The sequence below is a fragment of the Hirundo rustica genome, chromosome 4 (genome assembly GCF_015227805.2).
Source record: "Hirundo rustica isolate bHirRus1 chromosome 4, bHirRus1.pri.v3, whole genome shotgun sequence".
NCBI classification, from domain to species: Eukaryota; Metazoa; Chordata; class Aves; order Passeriformes; family Hirundinidae; genus Hirundo; species Hirundo rustica.
In genome coordinates this window covers 14589585-14608512 of record NC_053453.1, presented here as the reverse complement: position 1 = coordinate 14608512, position 18928 = coordinate 14589585, and the positions used below count along the sequence as shown (strand labels likewise).

General features: G+C 37.1%; 1 protein-coding gene across 9 annotated transcripts in view; it reads right to left on the bottom strand.

Annotated features, from left to right (window-relative positions):
* The window catches only part of KIF21A (kinesin family member 21A), an 86496-nt gene that overhangs the window by 33126 nt on the left and 34442 nt on the right, over positions 1–18928 (bottom strand). For 5 of the 9 annotated variants that reach the window (XM_040063522.2, XM_040063524.2, XM_040063523.2 and 2 more), the window contains exons 6-15: positions 15802–15969; positions 14299–14414; positions 10482–10677; positions 9493–9682; positions 8837–8900; positions 7844–8047; positions 4574–4612; positions 2301–2385; positions 2009–2126; positions 665–853 (exon numbers count right to left, since the gene is read on the bottom strand). In XM_040063522.2, coding sequence (XP_039919456.1) covers positions 665–853; positions 2009–2126; positions 2301–2385; positions 4574–4612; positions 7844–8047; positions 8837–8900; positions 9493–9682; positions 10482–10677; positions 14299–14414; positions 15802–15969 — 1369 coding nt within the window. The remainder of the gene's footprint in view (positions 1–664; positions 854–2008; positions 2127–2300; positions 2386–4573; positions 4613–7843; positions 8048–8836; positions 8901–9492; positions 9683–10481; positions 10678–14298; positions 14415–15801; positions 15970–18928) is intronic. The other 4 variants (XM_040063525.2, XM_040063531.2, XM_040063526.2 and 1 more) reach the window with 1 other exon arrangement.

The following is an 18928-nucleotide window of genomic DNA, read 5'->3' as shown; positions in this document are numbered from 1 at the left end:
TCTCAGCACCTGAAAGCACAAATATACACATTCACACATCTGTACACAGGAGTATAACAACACTCCTAAAAGCCATCAAGCCCAGTATTCCACTTTGACACTGGTAAATGGGGAAGGTTTAAGGAATAACAGGGGAACTGCAAAAGTGTAGACAGTGTATAACCATAAAGTATATATAGTGTAAGTTTAAAAAAAACCAACAAAATACATTCCAGAGGACTCCCAAAGTGCAGTTATTTGCAGCTTGGGACTCCTGAGTCATAGGTGGTTTGTCATCTCAATACTAAAACAGATTCAAAAAGGTTTGGTCAGTAAAACACCTCTGAAAGGTCACTGAACCCTGTTTTTATTTTTATGCAAATAAGAAGAAAGTGGGGAGAAAAGAACATGAAAAAGGTTTCAATTCAGGAACTATCTCCAGGACTATGAGAGCTCTTCGAAAACTGAAAATGCTTATTCACCTGAATCAAACACCTGTCAGCAGCAATACATTTAAATTTTTTTTCTCTCAATTCTGAGAAACTAGAGTGAGTAAAGAATGATTCACTGTACCATATTTCTGTTTTCTGCAATTTCTCATCAAATTTGAAAAAAAAATTGAGAGAAGTAGAAAACAATTCAACTTGAACAGCTTACACAAGATCAGTGATTTTGTACTTCTTACCCAGGTTTTGAAGAACCTGATCTCTTTCAAGCTGAGTGTCTCGAATTTTATGTTGCAGCATCATTAGTTTCTCTTCATACTGTTTTTTCAGTGTTTGCAACCTTCTCTGGCTGTTTTCTAGCTCATCTATCAGTTTCTGCTTAATGGCTATTTCACAGGTGATATTTGCCAAGTCAGCTTGATAATTTTCTAAAACAGAAAGATTTCTGTTAACCTAACAGCAAGGACCACATGAATACAGATACTTCTTGCAATCTTAGGGTCACTGTACATATTGTGGACAGAAGAATTCCACACAAATCACAATGCATCACACAACCCTGTTATATGCAATTCATGTTAAAGCCTCCTTCTTAAACAATCTCAATCCTAGAACTGGGAAAGAGGTAGTGAAAGATATCACACTGGCTCACAGTTGCCTCTGTGTTGTAACTACTCACATTTAAATTGGAGTATCAGCAACCTGACCTTCCCCATTCAAAAGGCGTCAAGATTTCAGCCACATCTCAGAGCTGAAGAATAAGTGTCATTCATAAACCCAGCAAGTTATATTACGAAAAACTGACTGCAGGCAAACTCCAAATAAAGACTTTCCCTTCTCTAACTCTTAGAAAGACACAGTCAGAATTCTCAGAAGAAAGGCGCCATCTCAGTCATGGAAGTGGAATTGTCAAGGGAAAAAGTAGGAGGAAAAAGCAAGGAAAAAGTACTGACCCACATGATTAATGAAAGTTTAATTAGCTTCTTTAGCCAATTGGACTTTTTTTTTTTTTTTTTTTAGGATTATGTGCTTCAGAATAAAGATATCAGTTGAGGATTATTATTTTTCAGGATCTTGCTAATGGTTTGTGTGACTCTTAAACAAGAAGATACTAAGAGACTTGGTTTGCCCATTTGGCCCAACTCCCATGAGAGAATTGCTGGTGATGCTGCTCCTGACTCTCACCATATAAAAATGAGGAAGTCTGATAGACTTCCAGCCTTTCAAAATTAAGTTCTTCTCCATTTCCAAATGAGCTGATAGGAGCTATGCCCTTGGTGATTAGTCCAGAGACATAAAAATAAACCAATACTTAAACCTTACACTTTGGATGTCTTAATCAAGGAAGAAACACATTATCAAATACCATATGGCCTCCGGTCAATTTCAAAACCCATACAGGGACATTTGATCAGCTGTCTATTACATGTTTTAGCATCATAACTGAAAAAATAATTCACTGGACATACTCTTCACAGAGAATTACAGACAGATGGTTGACAACACACTTTCTTGCCTTACCAAGACCTAAGGTTTGACAGATATTATTTGTAAAACTCTACAGAATATTGCACTGACATCACCTTTCTCATCAGAGTCAGAATCTGATTCATCTGAGCTTTCAACAACTTCCATATCATCTTCATCCTCATCATCTTCCTCTTCTTCATCATCACGATCACTGACTTCCTGAATTTCCTCCTACAAAGCATACAGACATTAAAGCACCCCCACATTTTTCCATGCCTCAGTCATTTGTGACTATCACTGTGAAGCTGCAGTGTTCACCTAGTCCATTCCTGATTTTCTTTCTATACCCTTGTAAATCTTTAAACAGACAATGAACAAATAAACCAAACACTTATAAATACTTACTCCCTCCAATTCATTATTCTCTCTCTCTGAAGTGCCTTTTTCATCTCTCTTCTCCTGCTCGTTGTCTGTGTTATCCTCTTTAACACTAGCAGAAGAGGCAGACAAATTATTCACAAACTGAAATGGCAGGTGTTTCCCATCCCCCAAACCAGTAAATAGTAATTCTAAATATAGATGAAAAACAAAGTGTAGTTAGAAAAACGTACAGGTGTCCAGCATGGGTAAAACACAACTTCCAAACTTCTGCAGATAATAAAATAATGACTAATTACTCTTAATCTTGGTTTGCAAGGTAATAGTAATGATTAACACATTGTTCCAGCACACTGCACAACTGGGACAATCAGAATACACATCTCCATATACTACAGCAGTACTCATTGGCATGGAAGTTGCAGTATACCCAGAGCAGCTTTTACAAAACAATAAAAGAACATTGTGTGCAAGTACAATGTACATTACAGGTATTCTTACACTTTCAAGCAATAAAAGAGCCTACTGTACTTAGAATAGTTGTAAAACTTATATATAAACCTTAAACAATATCCTAATTTATCGTATATAACCACTCTTTTGATTAGTTAACTGCTTTGACATAAAGGGAATGCTCAAAATAGGCATTGATACAACAGTAAAAAGGGTTCACAGCAGGGTTTTTTTGGTTTTGTTCTAAAGGTTTGGTATATTACCCATCAGGGCAAGCTTTAACATTTCTAAGTGCACATTTAAGACATCACATGCAAATATAAAATAAAAAATCAATGGCATTCTGCAAATTGTCACAGTTCAGGTATCAGTCCCTCTAGTACTACATGTATAAAACCCAAAGCTCCAATGGGTGGGAAATTATGACAGAATAGAGCTAGACACCATAGGGGGTAATTAAAAAATGGGGTTAGGATTGCATAATGTGGAATCCACCTCAACTAACTTCAGCGACATAAAAGTTAGGCAAGTTGTGCTGTCACTGATCAGGCACAGAAACTAGAAATGCACATGTTCTTCCACTGATACAAAGAGGAGCTCAGATTCAAGACCAAACCCTTGGGCAAATCCAATACAGTAGCTTTAAGACTCTAATTTGGTTGAGGGACACTTTTAAAAAGATGCTCAGATCTAAAAAGTGCCTGTTGAGTAACACAGTGCTTCTGTATACATGTGATTTTCTGTTGTATTACTTTATAATCTGTTCAGTGCTAACTGATTTCCTTCTGCCCCACTCAATACCAGTTATGAGCTGACCACACACATGGCAGAAAGCTTTTGCTTGGACCATCTGAATCCATGTAGCAGCTGAGGACTCTGGAATTAGAAAATCTAACCAGATTTGTACACAAAAAAATGCCTAACAGGGAACACTGTGTCATACAATCTCATTTCCACAGATTCTCATCTCCCTCAAACCAGAACATGTCCTATGTTTGTTATTAAGCCTAAAAGATAACGGATCTTATCTGCAACCCGCATGCAGATTGAGGCAAACCCCCAGTTTCCCTTCCAGCTGCAGTGAGTACAAAACTAACCACTACAGGCAATTTGTGTTCTGCGTAAGAAAGGTGAGGGACAGGAGGAAGGAGAGCCAGCAGCTCTCCCAGGTAGAACTGTTCTGTTTAATGTGTATGCTACTGGTCTGTGGATTCACATCACCTGCATCAATTCAGTGGGTGGGGTTTTTTTGGGTCAAAGTGGACAGCAGAGAAATAAAAACTCCTTTAAGTTTCACTTTTAATCATTACATAGTTCTCTTTTTAGAGCCCTCAAATTAGCTGCTCTCTGTGAATGACTATTCATCTACTGGTTTGGTGGAAACAGAATAGGAGAAATGATCAAGGCTTCAGTCACATGCTTTCAGAAACCAAAGCAGCAGACTTGACTGAGGTGTGATGGTCCAAGACACTCTTGACCTCACAGGTCAAAATTATTATTGTCATATACTGCCTGCTAGACATTTCATACTATATGTGCTACTGCACCTTCTTCCTGCCTTTCATTTCACTTCGGCCATGCAAGAAAGAAAACAATTAATTCAAAAGGAATTCCCAAGGGTGCCAGCTCCCCACAAAAGCGTGCTCAACACTGTAAATCAGAGTCAACCTCAATTCCACAACAGAGGTTTCCTCCAGTTAAAACACTGGCTGAAAGTGAAAACCCAGGAAAGAATTCTGAAAATTAACTACTCCTGAAGTACCTATGAATCTGCCCAATTTCTTTTCATGTATGACAACCAGTTAATTGAAATGACAGGTAATTAAAAACCTGGGAAATATTCCAACCTTCTTTCTTCTTGACTGCTTTCCTCAAGTTTCTGTAGCCTTCAAAAGCACCAGGTACAGTATTGGAAGGCCAAGCCAATGAAGAACAAACCAGACAGTGAAAAGCAAAAGTGATAAGAAGGTAAAAAAATGATATATATGAGCTTGCGGAGTTTAAAATGAAATTTTAAAAGATACCATCAAGAGACAACAAGTAGTAAAAAGGCAATACATCCTGGACAGTTGGAAAGTAAATAGAAAACAATAAAGCAGCATATGTAGGTTAACTAATCTGCCATTGATAACAAGTGTAAATTCAAGTTACACTAAGGAAGAAGTTTTAGACAATATATTTAACTTCACGAATTATTTCTAATAATGGATTAAGAAAATATCTCAATTCTAGAAAAAGCTTTCTCCTCTTTCTCCATTTAAAACTGGGAGGTAAAATACTGAAAAGTGCAAAGACTGCCACTGACCTAAAGTTATATACTCTCAGGAACATATTAGGAAAAAAACCCAATGCACTAGTTTTATATATGCTGACAGCATATTGTAATATAAAGTAGGAATATGAAAATTTCAGTATTAATATTCTGAATATAATTAATACAAAAACATCTTCAAACTGCATTCATGTTTTTGTTTGAGTTTTGTTGTTTGTTTTTAAATAAAAAGTAGAAAACTGCAGCTTGTTTTTCTGGGATTCAGAAAGTACATGTCAATAATTTCTTGGGTTTTTTTAATAAATTAACAAAAAACATGCACCAGAAGCAATGAGATGGACAAAATATTAGTATTTCGGCCTGTACTTTTTCCTCTTGAATAAAAGTGAATTTATCAGTAAAAAAAAAGTCTGCATGACATATGTAAGCATAGAGATGGCTTAAAATTCATCAACTACTGAAATTCCTCATGTTCCATTATGAGAAAGTTTTGAACAAGAGCTTTTGCTGCCTTTTCACCTTATACTGCCTACCCTCTTCCTTTGGTATCAGCTAGGATCTAGCACACTGAACCCCATGAAACTTTCATCACTAATTTACTTTAATAAAGATTAGGGGAATCAAAAGAAAACAAAAATAGTCACCAGGTATAAAAGGCTGACTAACAACTGAGAGGAACATGGAAGATTTGCTTGGGGGCTTCCAGTGGATAAGTCACACTAAGTCCCACTGTGGGACACTCCAATTGTGTCAGTTTTGCAGTAGGCAAAAATATTACTGCCATGTAAACTGTTTCCAATAAACTCTATGACAGATGCATATTAAAGGCTACAGACACACAGCAGTATATACCCTGCTGCTCATTCAGAACCTTGCTCTTAGGCCTTCAGGCTACCTCATAACAATTCAAATAAGTTGTATGTATTTAAAATTAAGCACCTTTTGTCATAGTGACCCATAGCCAGGAAACAAAAGACCAAGAAAGGCAGCAGATAGGGGCAGAACCAGTAGCTAGGCTTACCATCCCATTTTAATAGAAATATGCCAGTTAGACAACTTTAAAAGAACAGCAATGCTAAAAAGAAATACTAGACTAAATGTTAACTAAATGCCTGTAGAGGACAGAATTAAAACAAAGAATCCCCATCAAATTGCATGGCAAAGTGTCTGTGCATTACATTAGTGTACACACTGCAAATTTCTGAAACTTCAATAGAATAAAAATTCGCAGTGATATAACCTTAACACAGACTTTTCACTAATTGGATAGTAGCACTCTGCAGATAATAAGCATGACAATGTACAATCCCTCAAAATCTAACATTTCTTAACATCTAAGGAATTTTCTTCCCAATACATACATGCACCTCAGAAATTTCTAAGTATTTAATACAAAGCAGTCTGCAGATAGGCCAGTAGATAGATTCAAACCTTAGCAGCACTTTGAAGAATATGGCCCCGTTTTATGGAACACAAGGCCAACATTAAGATGGAGCCATCAAGAGGTCTCTTCCAACTTTAATTTTTTTATAGCTCTCTAATTCTACAATGCCAGGATTCAAAACTGATCTCAAAAATAATTTAAGGTCAAGTTGTCCCTACTTTCAGATCAGACTGCTTGGCCAGCCCATCACAATATTATTTTCCTTGTGTGAGAAAGTATGACCGGCTTTCAGAAAAAATACCAAACCACAAAAACACAATCTAACAACTGAGGCTCTATCTAAGCATGTAGTTAAATGCATGCTTGATTTTAAAATGTATTTTGGATTTTAAAAAATACAAAATCAAATCTCTTTATTCCTGCATTTACAGTTAAAGGACATATTGAAGTGCTTGGCTGAAGAGAGGACAGAACATTCTGCTGATTTTATTTAATATTTCCATTTTGCCCTCAAATTCCTACAAAAATGAGACAAAATTTATCAAAATCCCCATAAAGGTCTAAAAGCTTCCTGAAAAATGATACACAAAGAATCTAGCTGTTCTTAAAATGAGTGTTCTCTAAAAGTATCAGACATTTGTGTGATGAACAGATTTATATAGGGCCTAAAATTAAAGGTATGACTGACCCTCATTTACTTAATTCTTTGACCATTTCAAGCTTAAAGTGTTAAAGTTTTACTCTGAACTTGTAGAAGTCTGAAGGACCATTATTAAGAAGAGAAATAGATTAGAAGCATGAAAATTTTCAACTAAAATTGAGAGATTTTTGAATGAACACAAAATCTCTGAGTATACAAAGCCTTTCTGTGCTAACTGCTATCTAAACAGGCATTTATGTCAATGTCTATGAGGATTTTAGTAGATGAGAAGCTGGACAGCAAAAAAAACAGCAAAGCATAATGTTACAGAGAATTAGGAAACCTCAAACTAAAAAACATTCATAGAAGCAAAAGATAAAGCAAAGAAGCCATTCCAACAGCTACCAAAGAATCCCCAGTTATTCAGAATATCTTTTCTTCAGAAATCTGTTTCAGTTTTTTCAACATTGAGTTGAAAAAAAATTATTTTTTATTTTTAACTTCTGTTAAATTTGAGGTGCATTTTAGAATAATTCTTTTAAATGTCAACATTTAGAGAGAATACCTGTGCTTTTATCACTGTGCATAATTACATAGAAAAGTTCATTACAAAGGAGACATTCATCCTACAAATTCTGCATACTTCTCTGGAAGAAAAGATGTGAAAGAAAAACTATAATTTCAATACGTAAAAGGGTCTGAAGGAACAACATTTAAGGGTCCAAACCCACACAACAAGCCTTTTTAAGTCTCAGTAGTTAAATCAATAGGCCTTTTTACTAAGAAAAAGAAAGCAAATAGCATTATAATTCATACACCACCTTTTTTTCTTTTTCCTTTCCTTTTTTTTCAGCTTTTCTAGATCTTTCTTTGCTATATCTAGAATTTCCATTGTCTCTTTTTCTGAGGAAAGCATAGAAGCAGAAAATGCTGCTGGTCCACCAAAGTACGTGGCTCGCGATGAAGCTCTTGACAAGTTGCGTCGAAGATTTTCATTCACTGCTTCACTTTCTAATAATTTAGCTCTTAATAAAATAAACAAAAAAAAAAAGGAAGAATTGTAGACCATGAGTTAAAAGTATTGCCAGTACATGAGATGTGCACTCTTTTGCCTCTGTAACTTCAATACATTACGTTCAGTCTGAAAAGAAACGACAAACCAAGGTGAAGTCTGAAAAAATACAATGAGGTAAATTCCTTTAGAAGACCATTTTACACAATGGTTATATATATTGTACGTATATCACATAACCTAGACAGAATACATGAAAATATGTCTGTATGAACATACACACAGATATATACACACACACCTGCATACGCTTTATGAATATACACAGTATATGAAAGCTACACAAAAGCTCTAATACTAACTGAGGATAGGCCAGATAATTTTTTGCATGGTGTATGTCCAAGACACAGATAAATAAAAATATCTCAAATATTTAAGACTCTTTGAATTCTAAAATGAAGTATTTTTTAAAAAACTTTTTTTTAAACAAGTAATTTCTCAGTACTAGCATTTCTATACGAGGTTATAAAGTTATAAAAGAACAATACTAAGTTTTACTGTCCTTGGTGCAAAAATATTAAGCTATCACCATAATTTAGGCACCATCTTACTTTCACTTCTACTGTCAGTTTGATCTGTAACATTTTACATGTTTGGGTACAAGAGCAACATCAGATGGTCTTACAAGCTGAAGAACCATTCTCCTAAAGTAATCCCCACACAGGAAAACAGCTGAAGCATTGCTAGCACGTCTATTTTTTTTTTTTTATAAAAACTGTCCAAATACATATTATGCAAATACCTGAGATCTTCAATTTCCTTGATATAATTATGAATCATGTTGCTAATTTCTTCATTTCCTTCCCCTTTGAAGGACAGAGAGAAAAGGAGAATGAGGGAAGAGAAAGATTAAGAAAGGACGGTAACAGTGTAAATATCTGAATATAGCTACTAGGCACAAGGTACCAGCAAAGGGAAACAGTCACATGGGCTACACATGTAAGTCTTATTTGTAAATAGCTTCCCTTCTTAAAATGAATTACATTTTTTGTTCCTTTCTCATGTGATCACATGACTACCAGTAACTTGTTTTCCATGTTAGCTCATTTTAAAAATGCTTAAACTGAAATTATTTATCTGGAGTTTAATTTGGACTCAAATTTATTTGGTTTGGTTGTTAAACCACCACAGGGGCTAAGCATACAAATAATTCCTACACAAAAATATTATTTCATGTTTCCTGTTCACATTTCTAAATAGATGGTCAAATCAGGGTACCAAACTATTTCTATTATTAAAAAATACTCCAGAAACAGAATGTGGGCCTATCTCTGCCAAAGGAGGTCCTACACTGCTAATAAAAAAGGCATCACTTCATTGCAAAGGATCCATTAAGCAAGAACATATAATTAATTAAAGTTCGCGAACGTATGAAGTTTGTGCACATTCACAGCATACCTGTCCTGGCTAGCACTTGGTTGGCCTGGTCACTCATAAGCTGCGTTATTCTGGCTCTAAGAGCATCGATAGTCTCTTGCATTGCTTTAATTCTGACGCGCAGGTTGTTGTTTTCTGTTTGCAGCATTGCGTTTTCGTGGAACATGTCATTGATGCTCTCAACGCCTTCTTCATCTATAATCCTTTTACCCTTTAAGAAAGTAAAAATATTTTATTACTAGTCAAGGATGACCTACACTTAAAAAAAGTTCTATTCCATAAATGCAATCCACAGATGACTTAAAATTCCAAGCAGACACTCTTAGCACAAGATAATCTCTCAAAAAGCTGTTTTAAACTATGATAAAGGGACAGTTTTCAAAAGACTGATGTCTGGGCCAACACCTTAGCATCTGGGTTTTGTGTAATTCCACTTTAGTCTGAAATACAAGTTATTGAAGACGTTAAAAAATTAGAAGATAACACTCTATCAAATCAGAACACCATGGCAAGAAGAGCAAAAGGTGATCCTGTGTTTTTGGCAATAAACGACCTTTATTGCCAAAAACACTGAATGAACTTCAGGAAGAAATGGGCATGAGTATGTGCCTTATATTCTCTAGATTGGGTTTTTAAAACATGAACTCTTCTAGCTGTCTACTAAGTTTTCAAAAGCAATACACAGTAACTGTACACATTCACTTACGCATCAATCTAAGTTGTGGTTTGGTCATTTTTTACTTTGGAAGTAATTTTCTCATTGCCTTTCAAAAAGCAAATAACATGCATCATCCATAAATATCACTGACATTTGCTGACATCTCTTCTTTGGGGATACAATCTACATTTTCTAAAAACATCTGGTAATCACTGGAATTAAGTGTTGCTTACGTCAGGGTTGCAATTCCAATGGTTTCAGCATGTGAAGAGGATATAGTAACAGAGAAAAAAAAAAGCTGTGGAATTATAAGCATTTTAAAGCAGAAGAAGCTCTAGGAGGATAAACTTACTGTTTTGTATTCCATGAGTTCCATCTGTAGCCGTGCAATCTCACTGCGCAAAGCATTTATTTGCTGACTGGCCCTATCCTGATTAACCATCACCTTGTTCTTGATGTTCCGTGCCCGATTGGCGTACTTTAACGTGTTCAAAGTTTCCATGAAGTCTCGATCTGAAGGGCTCACACATGCTATCATGAGCGTTTGACTGGAAGTGAGAAACACAGGTCAGCATTACACACCAAGAACAAAAAGAGCAGAGTGAAGCTAACAGGTCCTCAGGCAGAAGGAGAAACAAGAATAGCAACTTCGCATTTGTGAAAATATTTCTGCATCTAGGTCACTGCAAACTGTGAACCACAAAAATCAGCAGCTGCTACATCTTGCATCTCCCTAGCATAGCATAGGAGCTACTAGGTTATTACTTGTACATATGAAATTGTAAAAGCAATTAATGCATGTTTCCAAAAAATATGTCTCAAATGACATTCAGTTTGCCTAAATCATACATCAACTGAGATTAAGGAATTTATAGTCAGCCTAAACTTCTAGACAGTGATTTGGATCATACAGACATCAGGATTGTCTGCTGTAATTCCTGAGTTGCTTACCCTCTTCATCTGAAAGATGCTCAAATGTTCATCTCACCTGTCCCTACACGCCTAATGTGCCTTTTCTCTACCTCAGGTTCCAGACTGGCTGAATTCTCCACTGCAACTCATCTCCTGTTCTCCAACAGAAGCCCAAAACTAGGGCTTACCCTTAGCACTTTATGTCTATAACTGTATTTATACCACATTTCATAACACCACCGCTTAGAGAAACTTTCTGCAACAACAAGCAGCAGGACCTGAGCTCTTGGCCCAAGAGGCTTATGAACGACCATCCTCTTTTCAGTTTCCTACAACATCCCATAGGCATCCCATCATGAGATACCATTGCAGGATGAGAACATATTCCATGCTCCAAATGAAAGATCAAGCAGATAGACCAGTAGGAACCAGTAGGGCAAAAGCAGAAAAAAAACCAAAATAATTTTCACTCAAATCAAGTGCTTTCATCATTCAACAGGTTCCTTCCCTCACTCCCTCCATTTCACATCAGGTAAGAACAGCCTAGAGGGTAATAAATCTAGCTGCAGGTCACTCTGAAGGTGCATACATTGCCTAAATTCTCAATAGAAAGGGCAAAACATTTGCATTTGATGGACTGAGTACACTCCTCCAAGGTTTAAAGGAATTTGGTTCTCCATTGTATGTCACAGCTTGGGTAGCTACATAAGGAAGAGTGAACTGTCTCTTGGGCAAAGGAGCAACACCTGCAGGAGGGAGGCTGGATTCACTTTCTATAATTTCAGACTGAAACAAACAAATGAATCCCTGCAACACTCTGTGAGTGTCAGATCTCCAAACTTTTAGTCTTCAAGATAAGGCCATGTAAAATTAGGAACAGTTTTAGTTTCTGACATTGAGAATGTACTTATTTTTCTAAATCTCAGAGGACTGGTTCTGCTATGTGTCCATCTTGAAAGCTGAACAACTTGAAATCTAGTTTCCAATCTGTAAAATGGACTAGGGTTTTTTGACACTGTTCTACTTCCTTTTTGTCACCACTTATTTAAATTTCTCCCCCCAGTTCCTGAAGTTGTGAAGGTTTTAAGTTTTCATATTATTCATTATAACATTCCTTTTAAAACACCAATGTTCCATATTTTTCTTTTAATAATTCAAGAAACATTAATATTTAAATGATGCTTTAGAAATGTTACGGCATTATACTTAAAATAAGAATTATTTTAAGATAAGAAACCATTTTAAAAGTGAGGGGTTTATATATAAATATATATGAAAAAAATCTTCCTTAACAGCAAAGTGCTGATGAGAGATGTCTCAGCATGTACATCACATACAAAACAACTGGGGGGAAGGAAGGCATCCACACAATTCTCATCCATCAGAAAAAGACAGAAAGAATACATACAAGTATAATTTAAAATATTCTGGGGCAGCATTTGCTATCAGTACATTTGTGCTGGTTTTGGCTGGGAGAGAGTACATTATGTTCACAGCAGCTGGTTTGGGCTGTTTTGGATTTGTGCTGGAAACACCTCCTATGGGTCCATAATGCAGCTATATCTGAGTTGCTGCTGAGCAGGGCTTACAGAGTCAGGGCCTTTTCTGCTCCTCAGACTGCCCCACCAGTGGGGTGCACAAGTTGTGAGTGGATGGAGCTAGGAGAGCTGAGCCCAACTGACCCAGGGGATATTCCATCCCATATGGAATCATGCTCAGCATACGAAGCTGGGGCAATGAGAAGGAAGAGGGGAATATTCAGAGTGACAGCATTTGTCTTCCCAAGTCACCGTAAGGCGTGATGGAGCCCCCCTGCTTTCCTGGGAATGGCTGAACACCTGCCTGCCCAAGGGAAGTCAATGATTTCCTTTGCTTTGCTTGCATAAGTGACTTTTGCTTTACCTAATAAAGTGTCCTTATGTCAAACCCTGACATTTCTCCCTTCTACACGTGTGATTCTCTCCCAGAGACAGAGTGGGAGTGTCTGTGCAGGGCTCACACACTCAACTCCATGATTGCTCCTGAAGAACTAGGCAGGGAGCCACGGAGCTGGGAAATGAGAAAATATTTGAGTCTAAGTAGTATTTCTACAAAAGGCCAATTTTAGAAGAGTTTGAAAAAAAAACATGCTCACTAGCTGGTGTATTTGATAAAAAATTTAATGAAGTGCTTTCTGCATTTATTTACAGAAAGAGCTTAAAAGAGCTATGCTGTTTGATTTCTGCTAATTTTTTTTTTTTTTTTGGGTGATTCTGGAGTTTCTTCCTCCTTTTGCACTTTTGAAAGTTTCTAGCCCTTATTTTAGTTGTTTTTTCTGGCTCTTCTTTCCCTCATACTGCAGTGCTTCAACTTGTCACCAATGTTACCTCTCTGAAGAGCATAGCAACAGTTTGAGAATTTTCTTCCACTTCTCCCTACTCCTTTATGAAAAAACTTTCTCCTCTCCTAAAGTAGAGCCAGGCATACTGCATCACATAAAAGAACAAGAGTACTACCACACTGAATTACACTCTTCTGTGCTCCCTCTTATATTTGTTCATGTTAACACTGCAAATACAAAATTTGTATTGTTTTAATAAATTTGTTAATGTTTCCCCATATAAAGCCTTCAGAGGTCAAAGCTTCCCTTCATTGTATGTGCAGAATGTATAAAAATGGTTTGTACAAACAACCCTGGTGAAAGACTACTTTGTTTTTATTGGGTTGGGCTGCAATCCAACATCAGGTAACTGAACAGATGCATCCTAGGCTGAGATATGTAATCTCTAACAAGTTGGAAGTGACTGTGGTAAACTGACTCCAAGCTCCTGTGCATGGCAGTCAGAGCAAACAATTCACTGGCATTTAAAAAATAAAGCAACAAAAAAAACAAACCAAACCAAAAAACCTCCACTCCCAACGTCTAAAGGAGAAATTCATCACAGCTTTAAATTATGCTGTAAAGAAAACCTGCCATTTGTACTATCTACAATCTCCAGATATTTTTATGGGAAGAACTTGCCTGAAAATGGTAACTTCTAAGTAATGTGAAGACTTCATGTCTAGTAAAATAACAATAGCACTGGAAAGAATAATTCAAAAGTGTCTTTAAAATCTTTTCCTTCCACTGACAGCATTATTTTCACAACAATTTATCTCCAGAACTTTCCTCCAACAAGGTTTTTATAGTCATTTAATGTTCATTCTACTTTCTGCAGATTATGTTCTCATTTGCGCTCATTCACAAAGAAATGCATAAAATGTTCCAATTTTCATACCTGTTTCCCCCAAGAGAGTCTTGAAGTAGCCTTGTAAGCTTTGAATCTCTGTATGGTACATGAGTTGCCTTCTTACTTTTATCTCCCAGTGCACTTATTACATTGCCAAGTGCCAGCTATAAAACACCAAACCACGTAACACACAAGTCAGAATCATCTCCTGCGTAGTTTTATTTTAAAACACCTATAAACTGAAGTCACCATACTGAGAAAACTAATAAACTCGCACAAGTTAGCATAAAAATATTTCCAAGGATTTCTGTATTTTACATTTAGAAATGTTGATGTTGTTAACAATGCATCAGACGACTTACAGTCTGGTACCTGGAAGTGTTAAAGTGCTTAGCACAATTCATATGCACTGTCTACTAGTATCTCATGCCAGCAACAAACTAAAGTTGGTACTACTTAATCTAACAAACATTTGCTTTGAATGATAACTAAAGATGATCTCTACCTCTAACAATAGATATCATTTCTTTCAAATTAATTTTATCAATCTACCTTATGCTACATTTAGAATAAAATACGGGGCATATAGGAAGAAAAAAACCCCAGAATTTAGTACCTCTACAGTTGTAAAGGAGAAAATGCCTCATGATGATTTAAGCATTTAAGACGTGAAATTAAAGGCTTGTAGTCCATGGCTATCCTGTTTCATTACTAAAGGAGTCTAATACGTGTTTGTAAACAATCAAACATTTGGCTGTGAAATTATTTTTATGCAGAACTGCACACCCTTCAGTCAAACGGAAGGATTTTGCTTTAGGTGGCGCCCTGTACTACAAGTTCTGGCTTTGGCAATTGTGCAGCTGCCACCAGCAGATGGAGAACTGCACACACTCCATGCTGTGCCTGCTTGCTTGGAAGGATTTAAAGCACTTTCAATCTGGTTCACAACACGGAGGGCTGGATTTTACTGTAAATAAAAGGTTTGTGATTTTAAATTAGTTACATAACACTGATTAAAGTACACCTTTATGTACTTTACATGCTCCTTGTTAAGGACACAGCTATGTCATGTAGACCCGCCCCCCCCCCCAAACCACGCTGGCTTTGTGCTTATGTCAATGACGAAAATTGAACAGATTATTCTTTCTCTTCTGTATAACATAACCAGAAGAACTACAGAAAATAACCAATGTCATGATGGCAAGAGAACCACTGAGAAAACTCTAACTGCACAATACCCCCAAAAACTGGTACTGCACAACAGGCCAGAAAAAACAAGGCATGTTTTCACATATAGAACATGTGTCTTAAGTAAGTGTTGCACAGAGCCTTCACATGGCCATGTAGCACAAAAGAGACATGAAACTACAATCTCCACTGATAATCTACTTTTCAGTTTTAGTGTTAAGTAAAGCATTTAAATACAGTTAATTAAAAAATGACATAGCAACACAGGACAAAGACAAAAAAAATATTAAGCTATAAAAGTTATAAAATTAATTTCTAAGTGTTTTGTCTGGGGTTGTTTTACATTGTATTGTATAGTCTTACTAGTCCACAGTTGATGGAAATGCCTTCTTTTGCCCTTTCTCCTGTAGCTCCTGTTCGCTTTAACCTTTCAGATCCCGCCAGATCAACAAAATGAAACTTGGCAGTAAGAGTTTCATATTCATTCATCTCAGAAGATTCAGATATTATCCTGTTATCAGTGGCATTATCCTGAAGCAAAGAAGAACCCACAAGGCTTGGTGAGATCTTTCTCATCAACATTTGCAAAGTTCAATCAACAATTATTTACAAAACTACCTCTACCATGACCATTTCCTTAATCATTCTTTTATAACAACAATATTTTGAAACATACTATCTTTATTTTAATCATATGTACTACCATATCATTCTTGAAGACCAGTTCTAGATGTATGTGAATACAAATTACTTTAAGTACAAGCTACCATTGCTTCTTCATGAAGAAATGAGGGGACACATCTATTAAAATATACAAGTCTCCAGCAAGGTGAGCAACAAATTTGTATCTCTCCTAGAATGCACCCTTGAATCAACTGTCAAAGGAAAATGATTTTTAAAAAGAAAACTTTAATTACATTATTACCCCACAAAATTATCAGAACCACCTAGTGCATAAACATGCCAAACAGCTGAAAGATACTTCAATTTTATATCTCTCTAAATCCCATCACCAGCCTCCCTGTGGGGTGATTCTTCAACCTTCTTTAGGAATTATTGTTAGAAGCCATTTCTCCTAGCAGTCAGTATTCCACTAGCACTTCCAACTTCCCCAGAAAATAAGAACAGTAGAGGGAAAAAGGGAAAATGAAGAGGTTCCTTTCTCCCTTCCACCTTCCTCCCCCAGGTAATGGCTGGCACATGCTGCAAGTCTCTGTCAGTGTGGGGAGTCTGCTCAGGAACACACTGCACTGGGACTGGCACCACAGCCTCAGCCTCTTCCCACTTCACATCCCAAAGCAGCGCAGGAAAATTATCCTTTTTCATCAGACAATCCCAGACTTCTTTTCTGTCTATTAGTTTAATTCTACCATTCACTGTAGACTTATTTTACTCTGAGTGTAGTTGGATTTATTGTCATGAAAGAAACACAATGAGAAAAATCTTTAAATCACTCACGTCTTGACCTTACTGGTAAGAACACCCATTGCAGGGTAATTTCTACTAACTTGGTGTGGTGTCAGACAATAAGCATATATTGAGTGTATACTGGACTCACAACAAACTCTCACAGCCCAAACTACAAGCTTTATTAGGACTTTCTAATTACACTTAGCATAGAAACCCAGAAAAACTTAAAATAAAAAATAAAATAAAAAATCCAAACCAAACCTAATTAAAAAGCCAAACACAGATCCTCAGGTATTCTGTGGTGACCTTTATGTCCTTGGCCAGTTAGCCTACAGCTCCCTTCACTACTGCAAAGGGTAATGCAGGTCTCTGCAGACCAACCCATTCTCATGGCAGTTAAATATTTCATGCCTCCTTTTGTAGCAGTGACAGAAGAGAACAGCAACTGTGCCACTTCCACAAGACCAGGAATCATTATTTCCGTTATTTTGATGTTTACACTCTGGGGACCACACTAATTCCCAGCCCTCAAAGTCATGATTAATGCATCCTTTCACTCTCCTTCACTTAGCAAGTGAAATGTACATCCAGAAATTTCCAAGAAGCATGGATGGTGTGAACAGAGCCCCAGGAGCATGTCTGTGCACTGCAGCCCTGGCTGCCTGCCAGCCCTGGGCACAGGCGACCGCGCACACAGGGGCACGGCCAAGGCTGTCATCTGAGAAGGAGAAACTGCGTTGCCCTAGTAACAAAGGTCTCCCAAAACTGTTGTCTGTAGAAACTTGAGCTACATCTCTCCTGGCCACCCAATAATAGCTTGTATTAATTTAGATTCCAGGAGCGTTCAGAGGACAATGTCAGGTCTATCCCCCACTCTCCTAAACGCCACAGGAAAAGAAGAGGGTGCTGTCTTAACAAATTAAGGATTTGGAAATACCCAGCTCTATAGTCAGATTATCTTTTGCATATCTCCCAAGAAAATGAAAAACAAACCATTTTGACATAAGGCAGAAGATGGTCACCTCTTCGTTTAACACAAGCCTCTGTGAAAACAGAGGCAGAGCCAGGCAACATTCCCCTGGGGCAGCTCAGCTGGTGGGAAAGGCTGCAAGTGCACCAGCACGGGGGGACTGCTGCACCAACAGCCTGCAGGAGACAGGCTCCCAGATGACTTCTCACTCTCCAGTAGATGGCTTGCACCAAAAATTTCCAAGCAGACAGTGTCACCACAGTGATTGAGGTGCCCTGTGTGGGCTTGGAGTGTGACGCCAATCCCACCCAAGTGGAGACCGCTGACCACACCACCAAATCCACAGTTTCAGCATGGAAAGCAGAAAAAAAGTGCTTTTAGCAGGTGTATAAAGCAGGTCTACATACCACAAAGGACCAGTAAGAAACACTAATTTTGCCTGTAAATGATTATTTGTAGTATTAAAAAAAAAACCAAAACAAAAAACACTGCAAATCCAATTCACTGTTCCACATGCTTAAAAATGTGCTATCTATGGGTAGGATGCTAGCCAGATAGTATTTACTATTAGACAGATATTACCTACTATTTAAAAAGTATATGCAAAAGACTTTTAGAATATTCAATTTAAGTCCCCCTGAAGGTATTGTAGTTTTCAGTAATGTGGATTTATTCAGAACTCTCCCCTTTACAAGATACCCAACTAACAACTGAACAGTCACACACAGAATATTCTATAGAACAGTTCCATGTTCATTCATAGTTTGAATTTCAGGTGCATAGATTTAACAAAATACCTGCAACCCAAATATACAGCTATTTAAAATAAATACACTGATCCTCAGAATTTAATGCTTTTCTACTTGCACCTTATCAACAATTAATCTGAAATATCCAAGCAGTTTCAGCTACCTGACTATAAGTTTAAACCCACTAACTGCTAAGACACTTAAATGTACTTCCCAATTAAAGACAAATTATATTTTAACTTTCTCACTTGTGTATGTTGCAACAAAACACTGAAGAAAAAGCTAGAGGAGAATAGCTAGGTTCCTGTAAGAGTCTGCAATTTATGGTTGCCTCTGGCTAGAGGATGGTTACATATGCGCA